Raw genomic sequence first — 15187 nt, 5'->3', positions numbered from 1 at the left:
AAATGCACAAAGAAAAGGAAGTTGTCTCGAGTCGTGAACGTGTCGCTTTCGGGGTAATTCTTAAATGTGTCGTGAGGCACTGATGGCAATCGGGATTCCCAATTGACTTAACTACATCGCTGTGTGCCTTGGTACCAATTACACATTTGGGTTATAAACATGAGCAATCTGAAATGTATTACAAATTTTGTAATTATTTTCTGTTCGACTTTAAATTGTCACTTTCCACTTGTTCCTTGTGAAAACTTGGAATTAAAATTCCACACGTCCTAAACCGTCACACCTATATCTATTGCTGCAAGCAAATTGTACGAGTGTTGTAAAATAATCTCCGCAAGTGCACTCAAATTTACATGACACAGGCTGGAGTATGATGAAAATGGGACCAAAACTAAGTGAACAATTATATCCTGCTATAAAAAAAAATGCATATATATTAGTCAAGCAAGCTTCCTATACAATTGATCAACATGCTATTGCCATTTCATTTGCTCTGCTCACTATGCCTAAACTTTGTAATAAAGTGCACATTAGTTTACATAACAAAGGGACAAAGTGTGCTTCAAGAAAGGGACTAACAAAACCTGTTTGCAGCGTACTTGGCTAAACCACTAAACTGAAAATGCTTCAAAACCAAACACAAAGGGCAGTGTTATTGATTCTGAGCACAACCCCCCAAATTAGTATTAATTTAAGTTAAAGTGCAAGACAGATGGTTACCACATCTGTAGAACTAATGATACCTTATAATACAATGGGGGAACATATTCATGTTTGTTGGAGGTACTGAGAGAGGTATGTGACATAATAAACTCACAGACTCGATGACGTTGTAAATAAAGCCTTTTTATATTGGTTGTCGGCACCTGAGGATTACAGAAGAATGTTGGTAACTTGAATCTTTAAGGGGCTGCCGCAGGCGCCAACAGATGGAGTCAAGAGATTCCAAAAAACCAGAGTCAAGTATTGATCTTCCACGGGGTCTATCAAAAGCTGCTCTCAACGTGAGGGCATTTGGTGGGATGGAAAGCCATTTAAGATTAATGTAAATTTGGCCAACAGTTGAAAGTGTACTTTTTAATTAAGTGCCAGGGATTTAACAACAACAACAGGTTAAAGAGATTGTTTAACTTTTAGCAATCGCCTCAAAATGTGTTATCTCCTACACAGAACCACGACTTTCATTCTCCCATAGAACGAACTCTGTCTACTCAAGACATCAGCTCAGAGAACAATATAAATGATAAAATGTTGCCAACATTTTACCCATATATACAAATTCATACATGTGGACACAAACAGAACAATAAGTGCCATAGCACAGTAATAAATAGGTATGCACAAATGAACCTGGAAACTTCCAAGTCACCACTTAGCGATGAAAACTCATATCCTGCAAGTCCAAGCGGTCATCAGCACAGTGGCAGTCAAGACGTACAATTCCCAGTGTTGCGTCCCCAACTAGTTTTACAACTCGTAAGACACCCATTTCCCATCATCTTCTTTCCTCAGTGTCCAACTCTCGTCATTCAGAATAGACCACAGACTATAGGACTCAATTCACAAAACACAAAGGAGGCATCACAGCGATAAACTCCGCTACTCCTGAAGTGGTTGTCTAGCTCGGGCCAGCTTGGTATAGAATTGTATTTGTTGCACTAGTTCCTTAGCTTCTTTTCTCTAGCCTTCTTCATTGAGATCATTCATAAGGATCTCTGGATTGAAATTGCAGATATAACAGGAGTTCAGCTTCATTCACCAGTGAACCAACATGAGTGGTCAGGTGGTGGATGGATCACTGGAGGTAAGAATGGGATATATACACTCGCATATTTGTTAAATGGTTAAGGCACTAACTGTTGCTGTCTTCCGTCTCAGAGTATGAATTTGTATATTATATAATTTTGACACACTATTTGTTCCGTAGGATTTTACTGATAGTGTTTGAGAGCAGCAGAATTTCATTATATGGGAGTGCAAGTGCCATTCAGACAGTAAAAACATCACTGCAGATAGCCTGGTCATAGCCAGGGTGGCACAAGAATATCTATAATGTATGTGATAAAGATCATGCTCGGGAAGACTCAGAAGAAGTTGCTTTGAGACAACGAAGGAGAAAATTAAGGTCAGTGTCAGCATGGAGTAGGTACTTGACAGAACATTTCAGAAACAATGGACAAGAGGTGTCACGACCCCAACTAATGCGCCAAGGGATACCCAGAAACGTTCACATCAATAACAAGTTTGATGACAAAAATCTCAAACAGCCACCAGTGGGATGCACAATACTTAAATGAAATATGAATGTCATAGGCGACGATTCTGAGCATCCAATTACGGCATCACGCACCTGGTGAATGTAATCCCAACATATTTATAGCATCGTTCACTTTTCACTTAGCACCGTGTATACCTTTTCCCCCCCATCTTCAAATATCTGTATACATTCATACTGAGAACCAAAAGCCCTGAATATGTCAGGGAAGCAAGTTTCTCATTGAATCCTGGACGACCACGACCTGGTGTAGCATTTCATACGAGCACAAGCTTGGTTGCAATGTTTTCAACATGTGCAGTGTAACTTTCATTGACATGGCACAGATACTGGGGTCAATCATAACATTCGACGGATTTGGCCACTTTGTTAAGTCAAAGAGAACAGTCAACAAACTTCCACTACAGAAGAAACATTCATTTTAACCAGGTAAATTCTTACTGGAAATCATCACCTCCTGTGACCTGGTATTCATTGTTACGTAAATATTTCCCACAACTATTTACAGCTAGTTTTCAAATTATTTAAATCTATGCTTACACCAGCACAGTGGCCTTCTTTTGCAAACAATGTCACAGCATGGCCTAATTTTTCACATGCCGCAAAATATTATATTTTTCACTTTTCATCATAACATGTGCTTGGGCAACTTCTATAATTAACAAAAGGCAGTTCAAACCAAACAATCTAGTGCACTGAATTCTACCAAACACATGTTGAAACAAAAAATTAAAATCACATTAGGCAGCACGGTTCCCTCCGCTGAACACCTTTTGCAGAGAAATAACGTGATGCTAGCCATGTGACAGGGCAACTTTATGGGTTGAGTGGCCGTGTTTTTGTTTTGTCCTCTGTAGGAGGCGACTACCGCTGCAGGAAGCTACCTGTTCAGAATACTCACACCTACGTACGCAGGCGCCGACATTGAAAAATTAAAAACATTAACGATTTTTTTTAATCCAACCTGGTCTATTGCACAGGTAATTAAAAGTGCCACACAGCCATTAAATTAGGCGAAACAAATTTTGCCATGCACATGTGGGGGAAAATCCTACACTGGGAGCCAGTTGTTAATGAAATGTATATTCAATTCAGCGGATGCAATCAACTTGTGATAGGAGAAAAATATATTATCATGCTAGTTGTATTCTTCTTGATGCTGTATGCAGTGTGAATTATTTTGTCTGACCAAATCATCCAGAATTCGGCTGATTTGGTGATTTGTTGGGTTATTCAGATCTCAAACTAATCAGCGTTGAGCCTGGATAGTGCTTGGATGAGCGACCACCATGCACGCTAGGTTATCATAGGCAGCTGGGGGGCTGTGCTACATGGTGTTCAGCATAGTTGTACTGTAATTCTATGCAGCAAAATAAGTTGTACTGTAATTCTATGTTCCTATGTCCATGCTCTCCGCCATCAACTCACACCGATCAGCATGGTGATGTATGGTCATGAAACCCCCATGAGCCAATTTCTAAAAGGCTTGTTCTCATCCTGCAGTTTACTGAGAAAAGACCTGTCCATGCCCTTCGTTATACGTGCTTCTTTAACACATTTTTCGCTCACTTAAAGCCTGGTGCTGTGACCTATTGGCATGAGGTATGCACAAATAATTATTATAACTCGGGTATATTTGTCCCCCCCTCCCCCACCAAGTATCCATCAATTTGCACCATTTCACAAGTGTGAAGAGATAGGAAACAGTCTAGGCGATTGTGTTGCCTGGTGCAGCGTGATTGTTCCGAAATGCCCATGTTCGGAGGCACAGGGGGCATTTTTAAAAGCTCCTAGGTCCCCCGTTAAACAGCAACCACATACAAGGACCCTGAGCACAATGTAACATGTTGGAAGTTGAAAAGTAATGCAAACAAATACATATTATTTGCACAACCTTTGGTAAGTGTAGCGATGAATCCTGCAGTTTCAGGGGATATGACGATTGTAAAAAGATAATAAGTCACGATAACAAAGACTTTTAAATTAGTTGAATCAGGTGCTTCTAGTCTGCACCAATTAAAAATGCCATTGGCCAAAATGAAATGGAAAAATCAGTGCCATACATGGCTGTCTCCCGAGCACCTACAGTGGTGTTTTGAACGACACCACTCAAGGTAATCAATGCAAGTCAAGTCAGCTGTGCAGTGCGGTAGAGGGGGAATCGAAGTGACTTGCACAAGCTGCTTGTGCATGACATTGACATCCTCAGCTAAACATAGACATATAACTTTGGAAATAATACAATGCATTTGTATAAACATACGGAAAAAGCATTATAGTGTCGAGTTGTTAGGAACATTGCTCTTTCCACCTTACGAAAGATAACCGATTTTAAACCGAGTATAACACTGGAGTTTATATAAAAACAATTTAAACTTTGTCAATATAGACAACTCCCTTTTAAGGGAGGTTTACAACATTCTTGTAACACTGCATCCTATCAAAAGATTAAAAAAAAATTTGTTTTAGAGTTTACATGCCTTAACATTCATGCTACTGAAAAGTGACAAAACCTTTACAAATATCATCCAAAAAACACTCAAAACTTGTATCAAAAGCTCCAATAACATTTCCCCTCCACATGCCATTTGTAAAGCCCTCATGCTCTGACCCTGTGCTGTAGTTGCTCAAACGAGCATAATCTATTATGTATCAGTACCAACTGCTGCCAACGAGGGGCGAAGATCAGGCATGCCATTTCCTATCCTGTAGAGAAGCCGTGACCACCCACCTACCTGGGCACAACGCTTAAGCCAAATAAGGCCAAACCTGTCCCGTCCTTGGCTCGAAAGGGGCTTCTTGCAATGCCACTGCACAGCCCACCAGCCATGAGCAATGCGCGCGCCTCCTCCGTCTTCATACGCGCCGCCTCTTGCCGTCATGCAGGGGGCTTCCCTCATCCGAGCTGCTGCCCGAGTGAGCGAATGGATCGCCCCTTTTGGGGCGACTGCCCGGAGCTGCTCGGTGCCCACTCTTGCGCTGCGCCGCTCGGCGGTTCTCCTCCTTGTCCATCTCGAGCATGCGGGGCCTGCGAGAGGCACGGCGACGCTGAGTGAACCACGTGAGAGCAGAGCGACCGCACACATCTACAAGCAAACACGTGCTGCAGATCCAAGGGGCTTGCAGGGTACAAATTTCGCCACACGCTACTGTGGGCATCTTCAGGAGTTCAAGTGAGGAATCTCACCTCAACCTTCAATGTTGTCTGAATGGTTCCAATTAGCCTGCTGGCCCCAGGATTCCCATAATTGGATAGTGACTGGCTAGTCACTACCGCTATTCTGCTTGGTTCTTTGTCCTTCCAATTCCTGATGATGCAAAAGCTTCAGAGAATCAACGCTCAATATGCGGCCTCATCTGGAAGACCACACTTGCATTACAAGTGGCTCTAAAAACCTATGTGCTAATTGTAACCTTAAACGTGCTCTAACCTCCTGAAACGGAAGCACGTGTGGTCGCATCTGAGTGCAGGGCTGCCAAAATGTTTTTGGACGCCTAGAAAAGGATGCAAAGTGAGACTCCCTCTTAGGCCCCCTTGGCCGTTTCTGAAGCGGCCTTTGGATCTGAGGCCCAAGGCAAACTGCCCATCTGCTCCTTTTTTCTCCAGCCCAGACTGTATGCAAGCATAACTCTATAAAGGAGCAACTAGAAGACGATTAATATTAGCCTCCCTTCACCTCCTTTACCAGAAATACCCACGATAGACATTCTGGGGCCTCCAAGACTATCACTCGGTGACGGTGAGGCTGCCAAAGGCCAAAACCTCGCCGATCATCCAATTGCGCCTGGCACGTCTGCTGAGGAATCACTTTTCCGAGCACGGTACCCTGCATGTCATGGTTTGAATCTAGTCAAGGGGCATGTCTCTCACATAGGTTCTGTCAGATGTAGCACAATGCTATATACAACGCATAACTAGACGAGGAGAGGCCAAGGACAGTTAATCTACAAATTGCATAACGCGCACATGGATAATCAGGGTAACTGCAAATTAAATTATGTGTCCGTCGTATGAGTAACAGAAAACAAGTTAATTGTGCATAAAATTAATTGTGCATGCGTGCCGACGTACTGCAGGAATGAACTCAACTATTTAAACTAAATTAATTTTATTTTACCAGGTAAGGCCCACTGATATATATAGCTGTTTTTCAGAAGTGACCTTGCCACATATGATATCTCAAGGAAGTGGTTTATCATGTGAACATTTATAGCAGTCAAATCATCTCAAAACATGTGGATTTTAAATGTGGATGGAAAAACCGGAAGAACTGGAGAAAAATCCACACAACCAGGGAAAACATGCAAACTCCAAATATACAGGCATCAGGGTCAGGATAGAACCCATGACCTCCTGCATACCAGGCGAGGGAGTTAACACCTTGCCACTCCGGCAAGGGTCTAAGGTTTCATTTCCAGTTCTGCACGCACTATGGGTTGACATTTTTTGGAGACATCTTTGAAAATCCGACTCATGGATTGCCATTGCATGTCTGTAGCTTCCACTGAGTTTATATTCTGTATAATGTACCACAGCAGCGAAGCCAAGCTGTGTACGGTAGCATCTGGTTAGTTGGCCGTACAGAAGTGTGCAGTGTTATATCTGGGCATTATTACATGCGAAGATTACGCAAGTTATTGCTGCAGATGAAAACTGCAAGTAGTTACCAGTGTGCCTCATGTGGCGCCGCTTTCCGACGCGATGTCTTGCGCTTGCGGGGCTCAGCCTGGTGATGGGGGTGGCGTGTGTGGGGTTGCTGGGCTGGCAGTGGGTGTGCGGGATGGTTGGCCAGGGAGTCCATCCGTGGCGCATCATCCCTAGTTCTGGGAGGCAACATGCACGAACAAAAAGATTGCACAAGGCGTAAAAAAGTAGACAAAAATACAATAGCACATAACTACCTGGTGGTTTTTGACATGTCCAGTTATTATGTCAAAGGTAATTTTACAAAGCCTCAGAGATGAAGCTTGCAGAACCACCTGAGTAAATGTTGTGGGGTAAGATGTATTGTGCACAATGAATAAAATCTTGTTTTGACTAATTATAGTACATAGGATACCCGCAAAGTGTGTCAGAACTAAGTTGATTCACAGATTGCAGTACATAGGTAAGTACTACCCCTAGTAGGGACTTTAGATATACATTTTAGACCAGTTAAAGCATCAGAACAACTGGGCACAAACTGTATTTCATGAGCAAGAATATTTCATTACTGCACTCGGAAAGCATTTTCATTTAAATGAAGACATGGCTCAAACCGATGAAAGTGAAGAAAATCATTATCAAACACGATCTATCAACTGCTGGATGAAGGCTTGCCAAAGTTGTTGCCAACCCTCAATTCATCTAGCTCCAAAATAGGAGCTCATCTCATGAGCATCTCGTGCCTGTATCCCCATTTGTCCATCACTCCATTGTTAGTCTCGATCATCATCCCTTCAGGTGACAGTGTCCTACCCAAGCCCACTTTCTTAAGTCAATGATAGCTCTAATTTGCATTTGTTCTCCGACTGATGTGTTCCTCTTCATGTCACTCAGTCTAATGCCACACATCCACTTCTCCATACTCCCTTGCACACTTTTTAGCTTTTGTTCCATTTTCTATGCAGTGTACATGTTTATGATCCCTACGTCATAAGTCAGGTCATATGCCATCGTTATTATAATATCGAATGCAAATTAAAATGAATCCATGCAGAAATGTGCAAAGAAAGCGTCAAAGGTGGATCTCCAGATAATTGTAAGTAAAACAAAGTTACGTGCAACAAGTTTGCTAAGCAAATTAAAAAAGTGTTAGGACAACTGTTAAAACACATGAGTATATGTATGCATATATACCTCCAGCAATTAGTGATGTAAGAGGGATCAAATTGCTGAAATGAGGTGAGCAGAAGCGGATTTGGAGTGCTTTTGTAAAACTAAATTTTATAAATCAAAAACAAAACACCAAAGTGCTTATAAAGTTTTAAATCGGTGAAAATATCCTATGATATGTACAAAAAAATACCTCTTATGTACAACCTTTTCGTCAATCCACAACCAACCCCATGGTCCACTTTCTCAAATTACCTCAGCTACAGAAGCTTTGCGCAAGACTGGTATTAATGGTGTTACGGCTGAGATATTCAAAACACAGAGTTCTGGCCAAATAAGAATACCAAAGAAGATGGGCGAGTCCAACACAGAGACCTGGGGGATGTTCAACAAGGAAATTGGACCGCACCAACTGTGTTCATCTCACACTCACCGCACACATGGGTGTTGGCTATACACGCGTATCTATAATAAACAGTGAATAACAATGGCTCCTTCAAGGCGTCTTGGCGTGGGTGGCGGGGACATGGTGGGGAAAACTTAATACATTTGAAGCGTTGTGTTTTCAATGGTCATGAGATCTGATGAAACCGGACCATGTGACAATGAGGAAGCAATTGTTATCCTGTATATTTAATTTAAAAAAATATTTAAATCGTTAAAAAAAACACATCTTGCAGAAGTTTTTTTAAGAGTTATTTTTACAAGGTATCTGGGCACATTTGGCCTAGATGCAGGCAAAAACTATTTTGAAAATGTCATCACTTACAGCGTATGAATATGCATCCAATTGTTTGTTCGGTGTACTACAGTGATGGGTGCCACAATGTAATGAAAACTGTGCAGAAGGAAAAAAGGAGTAATTAAGCAAATTCAGTCGGCTTGTGTCATGTTTCTCCGAGGCTCTCCGGCGTAGTTATTCTATGCGTTCAGCAAACCTGACCTTGCCCACCAGCAGATTCTCAGACATTTGTTGCACATTTCAAACATCCACTCACTTGCGCAAGATAATGACAGCTCTCCTCTGCTTGATGTCTTGAGGACGTATGCAGTGCGTGATTTCATCCGCAGCATACCCACTGAAACGAGATAAGGCACAGAGAGCCCACATATAAGCCTCTCCCCTCCCCAAGGCCGGTTAAAAGCTGTCCAATTTTGTCTCTCACTGTCTACAGTCCTATACAGTACATGTGAAAATGGTGAACTACGTTTAATTTATGCATCCTGTCGATTCAGTGAACCTTTGCACTGCTATGAAACCTCAACAAGCCTGCCCCACAGGTACTGCAATGTGTTACCACAACTTTGCACCAAATGGCGGCTGCTGCTGCTTATGCACGGAAGGGAAAATGAATGCACGAATTAAATCACTAAACGTAGATGAGTATGTAACGATGGGAAAGCTCAGTGAAATTTACTCTCCTATTCAAAACAACGAGAGACTATTTTGCAGGGTCCTTTCCTTGCGTTTAAAGCACAAGGGTTTGCCATATTAAAAGTGCATTTAAATTAAGCACAAGGTTTTACCATATTAAGAGTGAAATAGTATTTTACATGACAGTTAATTAGTTACGCAAATAAAGTCTTAAATACCACAGACATGCAGGATATTTTTAATAAATTTAAGGGTGGATTTCTAAAATGACTACCACACAATGTTCGACTTTACTGAGTGACAGGAGTTTAACATCCACTTTAGAGCAGACGGCAAGCACCCCATGACAAATTTTTCACACTAATTACCAAATGAGAATGTGAATTAAAATCATTACCTCCACAGAAATAGACTCCGTGACAAGAGCAATTACACATTTACTTCCCGGACAGCCTAATGGAATCATGAAAAGCAACCTCACTTATTGGTTGTTGGCATTTATGGCTTAACCTGCTGTTCTCTGAATAAACAAATTCCAAAGAAGCTGTATGCCACCAAAAAAAACCACTGGCTTTTGGCAAGCATGAGCAGGGATTTTTTTTATGCGTTTTCATTTACAGCCGGCAAACTTGTCAATTCAGGTCAATTCATCAAGAACAAATTGCAATACTGCAACTCATTGTTGGTGTTCGTCGATTACTCGGGGACATAAAAAATTAACCCGTAAAAACAAAGTTTTTCACTATAAATCCTTTATATGCGTGGCAGCTAGAGTCCTCTCGTCCTCTGGCTTGAGATGGCTGCCACCTATGGGTCAGATGATTGTCTGCCAGTATTAAGCAATTGGTAATTAAATAATTAAATTTTTCCCCTAAATAGTGTCAAATTTTGGATTTTTTTTCACGAAAATGTATTGTCTCGCACAACGAGTCTGTGTGCAAAATGTCAGCTCGATTGGATCACGGAAAGTGGGTTAAAAAACGACCGAAAGATTTGCACGGTCCTAAGCAAGCAAGCAAGCGAACTTAATATAAAGGATTTAAAAAATGACGGCTGTTCCAACACCTGCCACGCTCATCATGACATGGCTTTACATTTTGACATTTGCGTGGATGCCCTTAATGGGTCGTATTCCCTTGCAGACCCCAAGTAGTCTTCTTCTGCTCATGTGGACCCATCACCAAAACGACAACTATTTCAAACGAAAAAAAGACTCCCCCCACCCCACCCTTACTAGCAGGAGCAGTTCGTTCATTAGGGCCGTTGGGGGGAGCCGCCCCACCAAGCAGCTGGAGATGAGAAATAATTTTTCTAATAAAAAATACTTTGCTATAGTTTTGTTGTTTAATTTTTGTTTTCATATATATGCTTCTTTTAACGTGAATTGCCTAACGAAGATAACATTTTAAGTTGTTCATATCAGAAACCGCTGCAACACCAGTCTGATATGTGCCTTGGGGAGGTCTCGGGGCGGCTGTGAAGGTGTCCGAGTGAGAGATTTCCCTTCGTTCATTGCGATCGTATTTTAGCCACGCGGTTGAGACCCATTGAGGCGGCGAAAAGGCGCCCATGGCTGTACTGACGATGTCACAACGCTAGGTTGCACTGTGCAAATATAGCAGGTCACGGGCCTCCACGTGGGTGGGTGTACGACGGCATGTGACCGCTATTGTACAGGACACGGTGTCTTGGTTGCCTTGGCTAATTTGTTGAGTCGTGTCAGCTGATATTTAATTGTTCTTTAGGCTTTTGGCAGTGTGTGTAGTGTGGACTTGAGGGTCTTGAGGACAGTATTTGAGTGCTGTTTTGTTTCGTATAGTTTATAAATGCCTACCGTTGGTAGATAAGGGTTCTATCACTTTCACGGGAAGGCCAATAACACGACTCACAACAGCCCTACCGACGTCACGAGCTCCCACTGCTTACTAAGACATCCCAGACAACTGGGACCGCAGATTTCTTGACTAAATATTCCAGTCCAGCAAAATTATTGTTAGTTTCTCCTGCAGGGAGGTACTTACATATCGATTTCAGTGTATGTATATACCTCATGTTGCCTGTTCAATACTGTGGTTCAGCCCAATGCACCTAAAACCACCTTATGATCCCTATCACTCCTCTTAGAAAGAACTACAAAATGTCCCACCTATCCCTAACTATACCAGAAATGTGTATTTACAACTCACACCAACTGTCCATGAGAGAAGACAAACACTAATCCTCAACATCTTAGCAGTTTTAAGCATGGTGAGTGAGGCGTGACGCCAATGTGCAGGCCAAACACACCACATTAGCGGAAACTTAAACAAACGGTAGTAAGTAACATACTTTATACATCACATGATGTAAATGGGCTACATTCGGTCTTCGTGGAAATGTAGTCTTGGAAAGAAAATTGATGAACTGGGGCACCCCATCCTAGAATACGCCCAGTATTGAGGGCCCTGTATACCATTTAGTTACAGGAAATGTTACAAACTGACAACAGCAAACACATGGGTACATTCAATTCACACGTCTAGCATGCAGGCCACTTTGGCAATCTCTTGCATAAAAAAGTGTCCAATGACGGAAATCAATATTACGAACTGACCACAATGAAATCCGGCCACTTTGCTTGCTTACATTTTTTTCTCATGTATTTATAAATTTGTATCAATATTTGAATGACACTACATATGTCAAGCGACTAAACCCCATCCTTGCTCGCTTTCCGTCCATTAACATCACATCACCAACAGCCGCAGACATCTCTGGAATATGCTTCTCTTAAGAAACCACGTTGTGCAGGGTGGTTCACTATCTCAGGAAATGTGTGCAGTATTGACACATTTAAGCATGCAATTATGGGGCAGATTAAAGTGACTTTACTCATTTTGCGCTGCCATGTGTAAAGCTATGAACTTGCTACACACAATAACTGGGTCTAATCTGTGATTGACCAGGATTTAAATAGAGTGTATACAATCTCACCAGTGCTGGCTCTGCATTAGCTCCGACCCATTCAGGATGGCCTTAATCGGTGGATTACCTTTGAAACGTTGGTAAAAGCATAATGCTTGCCCCTTCCAATGTTTAAACTAAAATATTATCTGCTTTGCAGACACACCACTGAGGCATTGCATGCACACAGCTTGCTATCCTTGGTGCATCAAGACGTCCTCTTTCACCATTGAAACCTCATTTGCCAGTGGCAAAATATGATAGTTGGTTTTTTACCCTTTTATCTGGCAACAAAAAAACAATTATCATATTTTGCAACGGTCAAATGAGGTTCCAATGGTGTAAATGCTTACCCCTGAGCTCTCATACTCTGATGGTGCATTGTCTTTGAGTTGTGCGCCTTTTGGCGTCATCTGGTCCAACACCATGTGAGAGACGAGGCTCAAAGGAAAGCTGTCTCGGGTATGGACCAATCAACTTCAAGGACAGTGCATACATTATCAGTTGTGTTTTTTGTTTGCATTCCGACAGCAGGTTTTGTGGTCAATGCAAACATGACTCCTCGTAAAAAAGGTGTCAGTTTTGTTGCCAGATAAAAGGGTAAAAAAAACAATTATCACGTCCTCTTTCAGCATAAGTTGGAATTACAGCGTGAACACAATAACAGTCTGTCGAGGTGGCATTGTGGTCAAAGCATCATCCTACAACACCCCCCCCCGCCCAGGTCCCGCACTCGCCTGAGCACGGTGATACAGCCGCGGGCCACGGGCACGGACAGCACGGGCTTGGACACGCGTATCGGCTTGAAGCGAAACTTGCAGCCGAAGCAGAGCGCCGAGTCGCTGAAGAAAGACACCGACACGATGGGCCGCTCGAAGATGTGAATGGGGTCCACGTGCGACACGATGCACCCGCCGGGCAGGTAATCGTTGATGACGGCCGAGTTGACGAAGCCCGCGGGCAACACGCCGCGTCGCTCCAGGGGCGCGATCACGAGGTCCCGTACCCAGCGAGGGATCTCGTCCACCGAGCCCCGAGGCAGCAGCCGCTCCTGACCGGGGCCACGGCGTTCGAGCTGCGCGCCGTACGAGTAGCCCTCGCCGAAGAAGTACTTGACGCGCAGAGGCGCGCGGTCCACGGTGCCGGTGCGGAGCGCGCCAGCCTCGCCGCGTCGCACCACCTCATCGATGCGGCCCTCGATGCGCGCCACCTCGGCGGCGGAGAAGGCGATCACCTGCCGCACGCCCGTACGCACGAGTTTGGCTATCTCGTCGTCGCCGTCCTCGTCGTCGTCCATCGACACGTCCACGGCCTTGCACTCCTCCTCCTGCTCCGCGTCGTGCTCGATCACCTCCTTCTCCATCTTCACCGCAGGCTCATCCTCCTGCTGCTGCTGCTTGTCCGCGCCGCGCGGTGCCTCTCGAGCCCGGGCCGCCGCCACCGCCGTCGTCGCCGTCGTCACCGCCGCCGCCGCAGCAGCAGCAGTAGGAGCCTCCTTCTCGTCGCGGCCGTGCTTGAGGCCGCGCTCGCCCAGCTCTGTGGCGGCTGTCTCGTGCTGTTTGTTACGCTGCTGCTGCTCGTGCTGCTCGTCAGTCTCGTCGCGCTCGCCCCTGTGCTGTTGTTGCTGCTGCTGCTGTTGTTGTTGTTGCTGTTTGTGACGGAGTTTGTCGCGAAGGTCCCCGAACACGCGCGCCTCCGCCGCCATCGTTCCCGCGTGCTGCGTCCTCCCCCCCCTTGCCCCGCCCCGACGCCTCTTTACATTTCCCACAGCGCTCGCGCGTCCCATTGGCCAAGCCATTGGACGAGCGCCTCCACGTGCCGGCGGCGCAGGAGCCAATCACGGGCCGCGCACCGTCCATGCGATCTACGAAATACAACCGACGGGCGGGGTTTATTTGGGCTCCTCCCACGTTTGCACGTTTCGCGCATTCTCATTGGTCCGCCAGCGCGCACGTGGGCTCGCGCGCAGCCAATCGCGGCGGCGCGAGATTGCGGTAAGTCGTTCCGCAGCGTTTACCGTGGCAGCGAAGCGTGGCGATTCGATTCCGATTGGGTTATTGGGGAAAACTCGATTCTAGACCCAACAGCGGAAGGAATCGAACACCGACCGATTAATGACCAATTTCGATTCCCTCCCCCTCAACTTGTGCCACGGAACGATTCGACTCCAACTAGCACGATGTCGTGTCCATTATCGATTCCCAGTTTTCTTAAATTACATGTCGTCACTAACAGTTACAACAACAATAAACCATCGTGAAACGTATTTTTCGCAGTGTTTGTGAGGGCTGTGTTTATTATTTTCGTCCGGTTGGGGTCTATCCGATTTTTTGTCTCTTTTTTGAGTGTGGCCGTATCTGAACGTGACTTGAACTCTGAACCCCGTCACGGCTCTGGAGGCGATCGGGTTTTCCCACTTTAGAAGCCGAGCCGTGCCGCTGACGTCACACGCAACGCATAATTTTAGCCCTGCTTGGCCCCGAGCCAGGATCACATTGTCATGTGAGGCCAGCCGTAGCACGTTTTCATAGCTGTCAACCTAGGATCAGATTGTTCTGAGGCCAGAGTAGCACGTTTTCAAAGCTGTCAACCCAGGATCAGATTGTCTTGTGAGGCCAGAGTAGCGTGTTTTCATATCTGTCAACCCAGGATCACATTGTCATGTGAGGCCAACGTAGCACGGTTTCATAGTTGTCAACCCAGGATCAGATTGTCATGTGAGGCCAACGTAGCACGGTTTCATAGCTGTCAACCCAGAATCAGATGTTTTGTGAGGCCA

The 15187-nt window shown here is 44.5% G+C and overlaps 1 protein-coding gene across 1 annotated transcript; it reads right to left on the bottom strand.

Annotated features, from left to right (window-relative positions):
- Positions 1-5000: 5000 nt before the first annotated feature.
- Positions 5001-14166, bottom strand: ALKBH5 (alkB homolog 5, RNA demethylase). Its single transcript, XM_078599180.1, has 4 exons — positions 13146-14166; positions 9089-9169; positions 6944-7099; positions 5001-5303 (listed from the first exon to the last, which is right to left on the bottom strand). Exons 1-4 carry the CDS (start codon positions 14111-14113, stop codon positions 5132-5134), a joined length of 1377 nt encoding a protein of 458 aa, XP_078455306.1. The 5' UTR covers positions 14114-14166; the 3' UTR covers positions 5001-5131.
- Positions 14167-15187: the final 1021 nt, after the last annotated feature.

The sequence above is a fragment of the Lampetra planeri genome, chromosome 1 (assembly GCF_965212315.1).
Source record: "Lampetra planeri chromosome 1, kcLamPlan1.2.h2, whole genome shotgun sequence".
Lineage (NCBI taxonomy): Eukaryota > Metazoa > Chordata > Hyperoartia > Petromyzontiformes > Petromyzontidae > Lampetra > Lampetra planeri.
The sequence above is the reverse complement of the archived record's forward strand: the minus strand, read 5'-3'. Positions and strand labels throughout refer to the sequence as shown.